This window comes from Carassius gibelio, chromosome B23 (assembly GCF_023724105.1).
Source record: "Carassius gibelio isolate Cgi1373 ecotype wild population from Czech Republic chromosome B23, carGib1.2-hapl.c, whole genome shotgun sequence".
Classification (NCBI taxonomy): domain Eukaryota; kingdom Metazoa; phylum Chordata; class Actinopteri; order Cypriniformes; family Cyprinidae; genus Carassius; species Carassius gibelio.
The window spans coordinates 4,804,680-4,820,524 of NC_068418.1; the positions used below are offsets into that span (position 1 = coordinate 4,804,680).

Consider the following 15,845-nt stretch of genomic DNA (forward strand, 5'->3'; position numbering starts at 1 on the left):
TGGTTCAAGCAATATCTCTGTAGCTGTGTCTGCGAGAAAAAGAAAATAGTAATTCTATAAGGGGAATCTCTTTTGCCCAGCTCACAATTTTCCCACGCATGCACTGCGCAAAACCTTTTTATTTTGTATAATGTCTTGTCATGAAGGATGCGAGAGGCAATCTAGCATGGGGGAGGGTAGAGAGAGCAAGCCTCTCATGCAGGTTTGCAGCAAGCATCTGATTGGCTGCATATACGACATCAGAGCTGGGGAAAGCAGAGAGGGGAGGAAACACTGCGACGCAAGGAGGGATCCCAGCATCTCACTTCACTGGGTATTCAGTCCTAAGCTTCTCTCGCTGGGATAAATCCACTGAATGTAGATGCTTGACATATCCACATCTATTTCCAAAGTAGCTCTTCTCCTCTAGTCTCTTTAGCCATGAACTATCTGCGCCGGCGTCTGTCGGACAGCACCTTTATCTCCAACCTGCCTAATGGCTACATGTCAGACCTGCAGAAACCAGATCCTCCTCAACCTCCCCCTCCTGGACCAGCATCAGGACCAGCTCCAGTTTCCCCAGGCCAGGAGAGAAAACCCATCCAACCCCAGCCTGTAGGAACGGGATTCTTCAGCTCCATCACCAGTGTGGTGAAGCAGACGGCCGCCTCAGCAGGGCTGGTGGAGCAAACGGCTGTGCCCGCTTCATCCAAGAGACAGAAGATCCTGCTGGTCATCGATGAACCACAGCAGGACTGGTAAGAGCAACGATTTTCACTTGAACTCCTCGAGAAGGTTGTTTTTTCTAATCGGGCTGTTTAGCTTCTCTGCTTTTTTAAATACTTATCTGTTGAGTTTTTAAATTAGTACTTAGCAGATCGCGATTAATCACATCCAAAATAAAAGATTTGTTTACTAAATATAGGTGTGTGTGCTTTGTATATGTTTATAAATTAAATATTTATTTATAACATAAATTCTATGATATATAAATACAGACATGTACATGTAAATATTTTCAAAAAATATACTGTATGTGAGTATATTAATTTATCCATCATAAATATACGCAGAACACACACATATACAGTATTATGCAAACAAAAACGTTTATTTTGTATGGGATTAATCATGATGAATTGTTTGACAGCACTAAGTGTAATCATTTAATTTTGTTTTGGTGGAAATAAAAATAAACCAAACAGGGAGATATAGTAAATGCACACTTTAAATATTGACATCTTTTATTCACATGCTTCATGCTGTTTCTGGCTGGGAAAAAAGCAACGCCATTACTGAATTAGGTCTCACAGATTTTCATGCCTAATGTGTATTTGATTTGTAATTATATTTCACATACTCACTTTAGCAAGATGACAACCTAACACTTAAAACAGAGATTATTTAGAAAATAATAGTGAATTATTAATATACATGTAAAACAATATTGGTGAATCTCAGGAGCAGGTATATCTGAACATTTCCAGACTTGTGAAAAATCAGGTGGACTCTGCAAATTGATTATACAATAATGTTTACATATTTCTACTATGTCATATCTGTTGTATCCTCAGTTTCCTTGGTCATTTGCTCAAAGGATTAGAGTGAGGAACAAATGCATGTTAATTATCCTTTAAATCCATATGTGTAATAGCATGCAGAAGAAGTGGTCAAATATTGTTTAGTCTTGGAGAGTGTATGCTGTTAATTTGTGTTGTATAAAGAATAAAGATTTTTGTGATGCAACTTATCTCAAAGATGTTATAGATATTATAGTATAATGTCAAAGAGAATATGTTCAGAGCCAGACAAACTGGCTTACTGATTGCTTTCTAGCTGCTTTGAGATGTCACATATCATATCATATTTTTATGGTTAGTGTAAATAATCCTTTCTGAATCAAAGCTCCCAAAACATGTAATAACATATAATACAGATAAGGATACTTTATTAAATACATTTTATGTCTAAAGGTATCTGCTGTTAATATATAACTAATATGGATTTTATTCAATTAAATCTTGCTGACATGAATTTAACCTTAAGATAATTGTTTTATTAGAGAAATTGCTGAATAATGTGCAAATAAAATACATGTTCTTAGTTTTAGAATAATTTGGGATTCAATGGGTCACTAATATCCACAGTAAGTGACCATTGGTTTACGTCAAGTCAAGTCACCTTTATTTATATAGCGCTTTAAACAAAATACATTGCGTCAAAGCAACTGAACAACATTCATTAGGAAAACAGTGTGTCAATAATGCAAAATGATAGTTAAAGGCAGTTCATCACTGAAGTCAGTGATGTCATCTCTGTTCAGTTTAAATAGTGTCTGTGCATTTATTTGCAATCAAGTAAATGATATCGCTGTAGATGAAGTGACCCCAACTAAGCAAGCCAGAGGCGACGGTGGCAAGGAACCGAAACTCCATCGGTGACAGAATGGAGAAAAAAACCTTGGGAGAAACCAGGCTCAGTTGGGGGTCAGTTCTTCTCTGACCAGACGAAACCAGTAGTTCAATTCCAGACTGCAGCAAAGTCAGATTGTGCAGAAGAATCATCTGTTTCCTGTGGTCTTGTCCTGGTGGTCCTCTGAGACAAGGTCTTTACAGGGGATCTGTATCTGGTGCTCTAGTTGCACTGGTCTCCGCTGTCTTTCAGGGATGTAGAGGTCCTTTCTAGGTGCTGATCCACCATCTGGTCTGGATACGTACTGGATCCAGGGGACTGCAGTGACCCTCTGATCTGGACACAGACTGGATCTGGTGGCTACGGTGACCTCGGAACAAGAGAGAAACAGACTAATATTAGCGTAGATGCCATTCTTCTAATGATGTAGAAAGTACATCGGGTGTTATTTGAAGTGTTTCCGGTTTCGGTTTACTTAATTAATGCAGCCTAAAAATTCTTTAACGGATTTGGATATTAAAAGCATATTACTATGTTATGTGTAAGCCAGGTTAAAGAGATGGGTCTTCAATCTAGATTTAAACTGCAAGAGTGTGTCTGCCTCCCGAACAATGTTAGGAAGGTTATTTCCAAATAGGAAAAGGATCTTCCGCCCGCAGTTTATTTTGATATTCTAGGTATTATCAAATTTTCTGAGTTTTGAGAACGTAGCGGATGTAGAGGATTATAGTGTATATAGCCTTGTCTATATTACGATAGTTAGATTGAACATTAAAATGCTTTCAACTTTCTTATATATTAGTATATAACCAAAACATTATATTTATATACAGTATAATATAATGTCATTTAAACTGTGATGTTGTTAGAAATATAACCTTCACCTTAACCTTAAGATTTCAGTCCGGCTCTGTATCTGTCAGCAGAGGAACCAGCCCTAAAATTAGTGCACTGCACTGCAGGACACTGTTGGTAAAATGTGTAATTACCAACGAGACGTTTAACTCCACTGGTCTGAATTATAGACCATTATAGCACAGGAACCTAAATCAAGTTTGGTCACAATTTTGGCATGGCACTGGCAGATATATGATACAGCCAAATCAACCTATTTTGAACATATTTCAACATATGTTATGTATACGATGAAATAATTAATTTTGTCATTAAAAATAAATGACCATAATCATTTACATGGTGTGTGTCCCGATATTCCCTATATGATGTTGATCAAATGTCCCTACAAGGATATTTTGACCTTGTGGGGACATTTATTTATTTTATTATTTTGTACCAATAAGGAAATAAGCTTATAAATCAGACAGCATGATGTTTTTGCAAGTGGAAAATTTTGTTGAGGGGTAAATTTAGGCTAAGGGGACAGAAAATACTATTTGGACAGTAGAAACCCCATTACGCCTATAGAGTCCATGACATGGAAACTAGTGTGTGTCTGACCTCAATTTGAAGTTAACATTGATTCATGTTGTAACGAGGCAATTTAATTGAGGAGTTCCTGGAATGTCAAACAAACTACTTCAGATTAAAAAAGCCTACAGCAGAATATGCCATCATCCATGTGCCTACATTTAGGCCAACATACCAACTTCATTTACATTCCCAGAAAAAGAAGTGTAATGATTGTTTAGCAGCTTGTCAGTGGAGTAGTAACCTATCTTCGTACACTATTTACTCTTTAACACAGAAGTATCTTAAGCATATAGTGGTACCAAATTGCTAATCTTAAGGTACCAATATTCACCTTTAATGGCCCCAGTGACAAAGCTTGTTATGTGTAGCACATTTCTAAAGAGGTATTTTTGAATAAATAATTGATGGTAATTAATGAACTCACATATGACAAAGAACATCACTATGCAATCTTAATTTCACTTAGGTATTTGTGTGAAATATGAGTGCATTTCTTTATGATCAAACTAATTTCAATTTGAAAAATTTACTTTGAACAGAAAAATGTATATTTTAAATACAAATATATATTTAAATATATATTGTAAACAGAGCTGGGTAGATTACTTAATTACTTAATTACAACTTAATTACTGATTACAAATTACACAACTGAAATTGTAGGTACTTGAGTCATTTTAGGAAATGTATTCTGAGTACTTTTTATTTAACTTTTATTTAACTTAATATATATATATATATATATATATATATATATATATATATATATATATATATATATTAATAGAATATAATCTTTCTTTCTTTCTTTCTTTCTTTCTTTCTTTCTTTCTTTCTTTCTTACTTTCCTTTTACTACAGGGCCAGACTCTTTAGAGGGAAGAAACTGAATGGAGATTATGATATTAAAGTTGAACAGGTGAGATTACGAGAGTCACAAGACAAATTAAATCAAAGAAAGTATTCGTATTAGTTGAGTTACTGATTGATTAGTTTTGTTTTTCAGGCTGAGTTTGGAGACATCAGTGTTGTGGCTCATGCTAATGGATCGTGTCACGTGGCCGTGCAGGTTCTGCAGAATGAAAACACAGTTGTCAGGTAAACTCGCATTTAAAAATCACCACAAGCTGTTCCAATTGTTCCACTGGATTAAAGTCCAATTAATGCTAACTTAATGTGAAATAACTGTTACATATTGGCATATTGTCTGAAACGATCAGTGTCTGTGATCTAATTTGTTATTGTGTACAATAACAGCCAGCAAACTTTGTTAACCTTCTATCAATATGAAAGCTTAATAAGCCCACTTGGAGAGATCTGATTTGATGTGTCATACATGAAAGCTATATCATTATAATGAGATGTAATAAAGGAGAAATGTAATAAAAGCCCTTTCATAGTGATTTGAGTGGCTTGTCACCAAGACATTGTTTCTGTGTAATATCACAAATAGCCCATGAATTTACATAAATTCTGAGTCTTCAGAGGCACATTCAAAACATTGTCAAAAATGACTATATGAGACACTATTGTCACGTCAAGGACTGTCCTGTGTTCTGTGTCTTGATTTCTCTCACATGTTCCATGTTCCCTAATGTGACCTAGTTTCTCCCTCATGCTCTTTGGTTTAATTTATTCCAAGTGTGTCTTGTTAATTTCCTCATCTTGTTCCTTGGGTAAGCCCTGTGTTTTCCTCAGTCCGGCATCCTGTCTAAATGTCATTCCCGGTGCTATGTGTGCATTCCTTCCTTGTGAGTTATTTAAGACTGTTCATGGTGATATTCTCCATCGTCTCCGCACTCCTTGTTCCTGCACAGTAGCGAACCGTTACAGAACACAGGACCAAAACAGTAGTCAAGTCACTTTTATTTATATAGCGCTTTTAACAAAACAGATTGTGTAAGAACAACTGAACAACATTCATTAGGAAAACAGTGTGTCAATAATGCAAAATGACAGTTTAAGGCAGTTCAGCACTGAATTTCGGTGATGTCATCATCCAGCTCAGTTCAGTTTAAATAGTGTCTAATTAATCAAACCAACAACATTGCTGTAAATGAAGTGTACCCAACTAAGCAAGCCAGAGGGGACAGCGGCAAAGAACTAAAACTCCATCGGCGAAGAAAGAAAAAATCTTGGGAGAAACCAGGCTCAGTTGGTTGGGCAGTTCTCCTCTGACCAGACGAAACCAGTAGTTCAATTCCAGGCTGCAGGCATTGCCACAGTTCTTCTGGATTGAGTCTGTCTCAGTTTGTCCTGTTTCTTCATGTTATTTCAGACAGACTGGATGTTAATGAGATCAGATCTCTGTGTGGAGCAATGGCTGCTGTCAGACTTCTTGTGCTAACAAAAATCTCACTGGACTATTACATTTAATGGCACAAAAATAATGTTTGGAAATGTAAACTGATATTTCCTACTGACACACTACAGCAAAACATAGAAAAAATTGACTTAAACCCATTTTTGTTGGTGAAATACTAGTGGCCTAAGACTTTCGCACAGTACTGTATGTATATATATACAGTTTCTTCTCAAAAAATTAGCATATTGTGATAAAAGTTCATTATTTTCCATAATGTAATGATAAAAATTTAACTTTCATATATTTTAGATTCATTGCACACCAACTGAAATATTTCAGGTCTTTTATTGTTTTAATACTGATGACTTGGCATACAGCTCATGAAAACCCAAAATTCCTATCTCAAAAAATTAGCATATTTCATCCGACCAATAAAAGAAAAGTGTTTTTAATACAAAAAAGTCAACCTTCAGATAGTTATGTTCAGTTATGCACTCAATACTTGGTCGGGAATCCTTTTGCAGAAATGACTGCTTCAATGCGCCGTGGCATGGAGGCAATCAGCATGTGGCACTGCTGAGGTGTTATGGAGGCCCAGGATGCTTCCATAGCGGCCTTAAGCTCATCCAGAGTGTTGGGTCTTGCGTCTCTCAACTTTCTCTTCACAATATCCCACAGATTCTCTATGGGGTTCAGGTCAGGAGAGTTGGCAGGCCAATTGAGCATAGTAATACCATGGTCAGTAAACCTTTTACCAGTGGTTTTGGCACCGTGAGCAGGTGCCAGGTCGTGCTGAAAAACAAAATCTTCATCTCCATAAAGAATTTCAGCAGATGGAAGCATGAAGTGCTCCAAAATCTCCTGATAGCCAGCTGCATTGACCCTGCCCTTGATAAAACACAGTGGACCAACACCAGGAGCTGACATGGCACCCCAGACCATCACTGACTGTGAAAATTTTTTGAGAAGGACCTGTATATATATATATATATATATATATATATATATATATATATATATAAATAAACTTTTGGTCTGTACTGTATACAGTATGTGCATCTCAATAAATTAGAATGCCATGGCAAAGTTAATTTCAGTAATTCAACTCAAATCGTTAAACTTGTGTATTAAATAAATCCACAGACTGAAGTAGTTTAAGTCTTTGGTTCTTTTAATTGTGGTGATTTTGGCTCACACTTAACAAAAACCCACCTGGGCCCGGTTCCCCGATACTGTTACAAAGGCACCGTCCCGAGTGAGGGTGCTGAATTAGTTGGCATCGATTGCTCAGGAATCGATTTTCCACTTCAAGCAAAGGTGCATTACAGCGTTAAGAAAGACAACACGCAAATGAAACATTTATTTTAACATAGTTTAAGTTATCAGTAGAATATAGACTATAAATTAAATGATCAAATATGTTCACATGATATGTTGTGACGGGTAGACGAACCGGGTATCCCTCGCTAATCATCCACCCTCCTTATCCCATTGTGCCACTTGTGCCACTTCTTGACATGGGTTTAACGACTTCTAAAAATTATTTAATACACTTTTATATTAATAGCAAGGTACTTTACACTCAGAATTTATTGGCAAGCAGCTACAGTTACTTCTGTTTAATGCAGTATTGATTGCCATTGGTTAATGTTTTCAATAAAAAGAAACCTATGAACAGAGAGAGAGAGAGTTAGATACAGATGGTCGGGACGCAACGTATAAAATGGCACCTAGCTTAGACCTTAGCCCTCTCCCACGACCTTGAGGAAGCTCCCTGTAGCAAAAAACCTTAGCAGTGCAAGAAGCTGGACTTCAGGGCTTAAAGCGAAATTCCGCCGCGTTAGCCTGGCAAGCGCAGGTATGAGAAGGTCCAGCAGCTCCATAATGAATTGTCTTGGGAGGCGGATTTTTTTTAATATAGCCACTTCAGGCAAAGTGTCAAGTTTTGCTTAATAAAAAAATTGACATGGGCTAAACGGCTCTGCGTTCGGTGCCATCTTTGATTCAATACAACAACAAGTTGGATCGATGCCATAGTTGGTCGCTTACTGGAAACCACCATGCTTTCCTATTTATAGATCTTAGCCATTTAGTGCCAGATTTTAGTGCCAGATGTTTGACAGATTTTAATTATCAAAAGTGATGGCCAATTTAAACGCTTTGAAATTACGAAATAGCCCAGGCTAATTATCACCATATTAGTTCTGATACCACATAAAGTCAACTTCATAAATAGGCCTGTATCCATTGCTAACATATTTTATTATTAGTCTTAAAATGTCTTGAGCTCAAACAACGCTAAGAAAGAGCTTACGAATGGTCCAGACCAACCTTACGAAAGTGTGACTTACAAAAGATATACTTGGCGTACGAACATGTCGGGAATCGTGCCATAAGGTTAAGAGAGAGGTTAAGGAATAGGTTAAGACTTAGCGATAAGAACGTTTTGGGGAACCGGGCCCAATTCACTATCTCAGCAAATTAGAATATGGTGACATGCCAATCAGCTAATCAACTCATCTGCAAAGCTTTTCTGGGTCTTCAAAATTGTCTCTCAGTTTGGTTCACTAGACTACACAATCATGGGGAAGACTGCTGATCTGACAGTTGTCCAGAAGACAATCATTGACACCCTTCACAAAGAGGGTAAGCCACAAACATTCATTGCCAAAAGAACTGGCTGTTCACAAAGTGCTGTATCCAAGCATGTTAACAGAGTTGAGTGGAAGTAAAACGTGTGGAAGAAAAAGATGCACAACCAACTGAGAGAATCACAGCCTTATGAGGATTGTCAAGAAAACATTTATTCAATAATTTGGGTTTACTTCACAAGGAATGGACTAAGGCTGGGGTCAAGGCATCAAGAGCCACCACACACAGAAGTGTCAAGGAATTGGTCTACAAGGCTACAGTTGTTGTATTCCTCTGGTTAAGCCACTCCTGATCCACAGACCAGATCAGAGGCATCTTACCTGGGCTAAGAAGAAGAAGAACTGGACTGTTGCTCAGTGATCCAAAGTCCTCTTTTCAGATGAGAGCAAGTTTTGTATTTCATTTGGAAACCAAGGTCCTACAGTCTGGAGGAAGGGTGGAGAAGCTTGTAGCCCAAGTTGCTTGAAGTCCAGTGTTGTTTCCACAGTCTGTGATGATTCTGTGATGATGTCATCTGCTGGTGTGGGTCCATTGTGTTTTTTGAAAGTCACTGCACCCGTTTACCAAGAAGTTTCGGAGCACTTCATGCTTCCTTCTGCTGACCAGCTTTTTGAAGATGATGATTTCATTTTCCAGCAGGATTTGGCACCTGCCCACACTACCAAAAGCACCGAAAGTTGGTTAAATGACCATGGTGTTTGTGTGCTTGACTGGCCAGCAAAATCACCAGACCTGAATCCCATAGATTCCTTCAAAAGGAAAATGAGAAAAAAGATACCCAAAAATGCAGATGAGCTGAAGGCCACTGTCAAAGAAACCTGGGCTTCCATACCACCTCAGCAGTGCCACAAATTGATCACCTGCATGCCATGGCGAATTGAGGCAGTAATTAAAGCGAAACAGAACTTTCCCTCCACTCGAAATCTGCCGTACGTTGGCCTACAGGGAACACAGTACTGCCTCCATAGAGACTGTTAAAATCATGAAGCATGAAAAGATTCTGAGGACATTAAAGGAACTGATACTGAGAGTGGCTTCACCAGAAGAACAAACAGGATCAAACCAGACTCCTTTTCACTACAAGCGGCATGAGAAACCAACAAACTACCAGAATGCCCTCCTACTAAGGAGAGTCAAATCAAGTCAAGTCACCTTTATTTATATAGTGCTTTAAACAAAATACATTGCGTCAAAAGGGGGGGGGGGGGGGGCAGTTCTCCTCTGACCAGACGAAATCAGTAGTTCAATTCCAGGCTGCAGCAAAGTCAGATTGTGCAGAAGAATCATCTGTTTCCTGTGGTCTTGTCCTGGTGCTCCTCTGAGACAAGGTCTTTACAGGGGATCTGTGTCAGGGTTTTGGTAAGGGAGGAACTCAGGTGAAGACAGGAAGTAACGAAACACAGGATTTATTGTACAAAAAGGGAAAACAAAACCCACGAGGGGGAAAACAAGGGCTAGGGTAGACACTAAATAATTCTACAAAACACAATAAACAAGGTAAACAAAGACTCTAAACACTAAATACTAACAAACAAACACTCACTGCAAGACAAAGACTTCTTAGAGGGGTTTCAAGGACAAGATATCTCAGGAGGCTTACAGGTAGGAACACATAAGTTGAACAATCACAAATCACAATGAACCGACGCAAGACAGAGCACACTAGGAGATCTAAATAGGGGGAACAATTAAGACACGACAGGTGACACAGATAGGACAATCACGACAAGACTAGGATAACAAGGGGGGCGGGGCAAGGGAACGAGACAACACAAGCACATGGCCCAAACACAAAACATGGGTCTGTCATGATCCTGCCTCAAGACTAGGGAAAAACCAAGGACACGAGGGCAGAATCATGACAATCTGTATCTGGGGCTCTAGTTGTCCTGGTCTCTGCTCTCTTTCAGGGATGTAGAGGTCCTTTCTTGGTGCTGATTCACCATCTGGTCTGGATACGTACTGGAGGTTAGGTAGGTTATTCCAGAGTTTAGGTGCCAAATAGGAAAAGGATCTGCCGCCCGCAGTTGATTTTGATATTCTAGGTATTATCAAATTGCCTGAGTTTTGAGAACATAGCGGATGTAGAGGATTGTAATGTAAAAGGAGCTCACTCAAATATTGAGGTGCTAAACCATTCAGGGCTTTATAAGTAATAAGCAATATTTTAAAATCTATACAGTGTTTGACGGTGGTCATACTTCCTGGTTTTAGTAAGAACTCTTGCTACTGCATTTTGGACTAGCTGTAGTTTGTTTACTTAGGGATTTAGTTACTGCTTTGACATGATTACTGAAACTAAGGTCTGTCTCCAGAATGACACAAAGAGAAATGTCCAGATCTTGGGCAACAGTCTCTCACCACAGAGACATCCATCCTAAAGCCAGACGGTCATGGCACCAAGACACCACATCAGCAGACGGCTAACCACCCACAACAGGCCAAAAACACACATAGCCAACTCCCCGGCTTCTGACCATCACCTCCATGAGACTGTACACCTCGTGTACACAACGCAAGTGGACACTTGCCCTCTTTTCACCAATATAGACATGCTGTATTGTTCTGAGCCCCAATGGACTTGAAGCATTCATAGAATTGTGCTCAAGTGTGGGAATGTTCACCTTGCCAGCCAGCCAACTCATCTGAAGTGCACTGCCAGGTCACAAAGATCATGCTTGACTTGACATCTTAGCTGGTCGCGAGAACCCAGTCTCAAAGTCAAACCAGCTCATTACACAGATCCTTGCAAACCAGCCACTGACCATAGGGCCAGCCATTCCATCACCAAGTAATGGCATCACCCAGCCACTTCAGCTGATGGCTGCACATCCAGGATGATTCAACACCTGTCAGCATACCGATTACCACTCGAACCCAGTATCAAGACTCCTGAGGAACCCAATCGAAAAGGGGGGCAACCATGAAACAGCATGTTGGAAAACAAGGCAAGACTTGGAGCTCCGGTGACACTGAAGTAAACCCAACTTTTATGTCACCTCTAACTCTTTGATAGACCCCACGATTAATCTTAGAAACAGAACTGAACTCTTAAGGCCTCAAAGGTGTGCACTGAACATGCAGTCATACACACATACCACCTACTCAATGATAAAGAGATGTTGGATCACATTGACCCTTTGCTGAATTAGAGTCAGCCAAACAGTTCACCCAGACAGACAGTCAGGTCCCCGAGGTCACAAGAAAATCTCACAGCCAGTCATGAGAATATAGCCTTGAACCTCACACTGTTCAAAGCATGCAATCAAGCACACACAAAACCTGCCTTCACAAGAAAGTGAATGAGCTTCCCTATGATGTTTTGTGATCAACCATGGTGACTGCTAAGGACAGCTGCGTTTTAACCTGATGTAAAATAACCAAAGCTCAATCTGCTACTTTCTGTTTCAAGTGCCAGAACTTTCTGCCAAGACTTTACCAGACATTTACTCTTGTGAATATATAAGACTGCAATCCCAGCATATACAAAAGGGGACACAGTTCATCCAGCGATTCTCCAGTCACAACAGAACCTGGAAAGTGATCACAGAGATGTGCCTCCAAATTTTAATGGCCCTTAACAGCCAACGCATCCGAACAGAGGACCAACTCCCCAAAGCCACATGATCAATGGCCCTTAAAGGACACAATGTTGAGTCACGGTGTGACCAGAGCAGGTGTTTGGTGTGTTAATAGCAAACGTCTCCCACAGCAACACTGCAAGCTGGACTTCCAGTCATCAAAGTACAAGTGAAAGCCATTTATTTTCTGTACTTAAATTATGTGATTCCAATACATGTCCCCAACAATTCACATTGCAAAGATGGCTTTCATCTATATATGTGTGTGTGATCTATGCCTCTGCAGGTCATTTAAGCCTGACTTTGTCCTGATCCGACAGCATGCTTACAGCATGACAGAGAATGAAGACTTCCGTAACTTAATCATCGGTCTGCAGTACGCCGGCATTCCCAGCATCAACTCCCTGGAGTCCATTTACAACCTCTGTGACAAACCCTGGGCAGTAAGTTTGAGAATAGTCAATCTGACATGACATAACATTTAATAAATATCTGCTACAAACTCATCTTTCCAAACGTATCTGCAGTTTGCATGTCTGATCAGCACATGCAAGAAACTTGGACAGGAAAAATTCCCATTAATTGAACAGACGTTCTATCCCAATTATAAAGAAATGGTAAGCGATCGTTCCAGAAACATTTTCTTCCAATGATGACTGTATCTGCATAATTAAATAAACACAAACTCTGTTTGTGGGAAAACAAACCAGGTGGCCATGCCGACATTTCCAGCTGTCGTGAAAATTGGGCACGCTCACTCTGGTGTGGGGAAGGTAATGTTTAAACTGAAGCGATAACTGTAAAAGAAGTGACACGTGTTCATGTGCAGTTAAGCATGTAATCAAATTACATGTGTTGTTAAGGTGAAAGTGGAGAACCACACAAAGTTTCAGGACATAGCGGGTGTGGTGGCTATCACTCAAACCTACAGCACGTCTGAACCTTTCATCGAAGCCAAATATGACATCAGGATTCAGAAAATAGGAAATGATTACAAAGCTTACATGTGAGTAACGATGCTAGTCTGTAGAGTTTCTGAATACATCTCAGATTTAGCTAAATACTGTTCTTGACAGATGAAGAATGCTTCTCGTTTCATAGGAGGACGTCAGTCTCTGGTAACTGGAAGTCCAACACTGGCACTGCCATGGTGGAGCAGGTGGCTATGACTGACAGGTAACCCACACAACAATGGCACCATTTAAAGCATCTGCTTTCAGGTAAACAAATATGCTTCAAACATGACTAAGCAAGTTGCATTATTCTGCAGGTATAAGCTTTGGGTTGACACCTGCAGTGAAATATTTGGAGGCCTCGAAATTTGTGCTGTTAAAGCTATTCACGGAAAAGAGGAAAAAGATTACATTACAGAGGTATATGCTATGATTTGCTAGTTGTATATATGTGGCATATAGGCAAATTCGACCAATGTGTTGTATTCTCTATGTTACATTAGTAATAACTGTGGTAATTTCATAAGGTAATGGGTTCGTCTATGCCACTGGTGGGGGGACATCAGGCCGAAGACCAGCAGCTGATAGCAAACATGGTCATTGCCAAAATGAATCAGGTTATGGAACAAAATCCCAATAGACCAACTGCTATTCAACCAAGAAAGGTAGATAATATATAACACATAAGAAAAAAAACAATCTTACAAAATAAGGCAGCATTTTTAAGCAAGCTGTCTATAGTACAGAAAAGTAAAATTATAAAAATAATCTTAATATATATAATTAATAATTATATATAATTATCCTACCTATAATTATTATATTTTTTTTATTATTTTATTTTTACTATTGGGTGCAGGACACTATAGTTCATTAATGTAAGTGAGTATAGCAAGATAAAGTAAACTGTGACATATTATACCCAAATATTCTTCACACAGTGGACTACCAGTAAAATTTATAACATTTTATTGATGAAAATAGCTGACAGATATTAAGCAGAATTCATTACATACCTTTCTATCAAGATATGTCATCTGATATTATCATGATTAATGTGTCCTGACACAGTTTAACTCTGATTTCTTTTAACCATTTTCTAAACTATAGCAAATAAACTGTGATAATATGAGAAATGTTGAAGGTGTCTGAAAAAAAAAAAATTGGTTTGACTGTATTAGTACTTAATTTCAGCTTATAAAAATTAAAGTTTGAATTTGCAAGTATGTTTTCAAGGATTATTTCAGTAAAAATAAGTATTACTTACTGTTGTATTTTTATTTATTTTATTAATTTTTTTTGAGCATGAGTGTATATGAGCAAATGTGCTTGTTTCTTTCAGAACGCTGTTGAGAAGGACGCGGTGGTTGAAGTAAAGAACACCCCACCACAGAGAGCTCCTCCACAAGGCTGCTTGCAGTACATTCTTGACTGTAATGGTGTTGCAGTGGGACCAAAATTAGTGAAGGCAAACTAACGTTACCGTGAAAGCTTGAAGCATTTAAGCTTCTGACAGGTAGTGTTCAAACATTCAGACAGTGACCTGAGGTGCAAGGGGACAAATAATCTATAAGAAAAGTCTTAGTTTGGGCCTGATCCATATTTCAGTCTGTACTGTGTAACTTTCACTGTTCTGAGCTTGTGATGGTTGCTTTGTTTCTATGTGAAGCGGTTGTCTCTTCAGGGTTGTTGTGTGGTGATACAGCAGATCGTGCCTAGTGTTCAGTGCCACTCTTTCCTTGTACTTATTTTTTTCTCGTCTCATGTTTTAGTAAATGGTGTTCAAAGAGTTACAGTGTGTGAGTGAGTGTACAGTATGTGTGTGTGTGTGTGTGTGTGTACCTTGTATTCGCTACATTATGGGGACCAAATGTTCCAACTAGTATAATAATACCAGTAAATTTTGTCCTTGTGGGGAAAATTTTTTGGTCCCCATGAGGGAAACAGCTTATAAATCATTCACATTTTTTGAAAAAGTAAAAATGCTGAAAGTTGTTTGTGAGGGATAGGTTTAAGGGTATGGTTAGGGTAATGCGATAGAAAATACAGTTTGTACAATATAAAAAACATTACGTCTATGGAATGAACCCATAAAACATGAAAACCAATATGTGTGTGTGTGTGTGTGTGAATGGTGTTAATCATACACAAATAGAGACATTTAATTGCATGAACATTTAATTGCATGATCAAATGTGTGTGTGTCATTGTGTGTTAAGGTGTGCGTTTTCTTTTGTGACGTCACTGTTGAAATAATAGATATCATGTATGCACTTCTAGTATTATGATTGTGTTATAAAATATGGTGAAATGTATTTGCCACAATGGATGAAAGCTATATTACTAAACAACAATTATTTTTTGTTCTTGTTACTAATATTATTGAAGAAATGCGATCACACAATAAAACATGCAATAAAAATAAAACTCTGAACAAACAATGAACCAGTTAAGTGAATGTGCTTAACATTCAGACAGTGTTGACTGTTAACATTAAAAACATTATTTATATTTTATATTGTTTAATTTCTCT

The 15,845-nt window shown here is 38.5% G+C and overlaps 1 protein-coding gene across 1 annotated transcript; it reads left to right on the plus strand.

Moving 5' to 3' along the window:
* The first annotated feature begins 245 nt into the window (after positions 1 to 245).
* Positions 246 to 15,828, plus strand: LOC128011282 (synapsin-2-like). The gene is made up of 11 exons (XM_052593514.1): positions 246 to 737; positions 4,683 to 4,740; positions 4,828 to 4,919; positions 12,646 to 12,802; positions 12,887 to 12,976; positions 13,070 to 13,132; positions 13,223 to 13,365; positions 13,461 to 13,535; positions 13,630 to 13,732; positions 13,840 to 13,977; positions 14,655 to 15,828. Exons 1-11 carry the CDS (start codon positions 421 to 423, stop codon positions 14,787 to 14,789), a joined length of 1,371 nt encoding a protein of 456 aa, XP_052449474.1. The 5' UTR covers positions 246 to 420; the 3' UTR covers positions 14,790 to 15,828.
* The last annotated feature ends 17 nt before the right edge of the window (positions 15,829 to 15,845 follow it).

Excerpts from the sequence above, each read along its gene's own strand:
- LOC128011282 (XM_052593514.1), top strand. The coding sequence starts at position 421 with ATGAACTATCTGCGCCGGCGTCTGTCGGACAGCACCTTTATCTCCAAC. Across the intron at positions 13,133-13,222 it reads CTCACTCTGGTGTGGGGAAG|GTGAAAGTGGAGAACCACAC; the intron begins GTAATGTTTAAA and ends TGTGTTGTTAAG. Across the intron at positions 13,536-13,629 it reads CAGGTGGCTATGACTGACAG|GTATAAGCTTTGGGTTGACA; the intron begins GTAACCCACACA and ends ATTATTCTGCAG.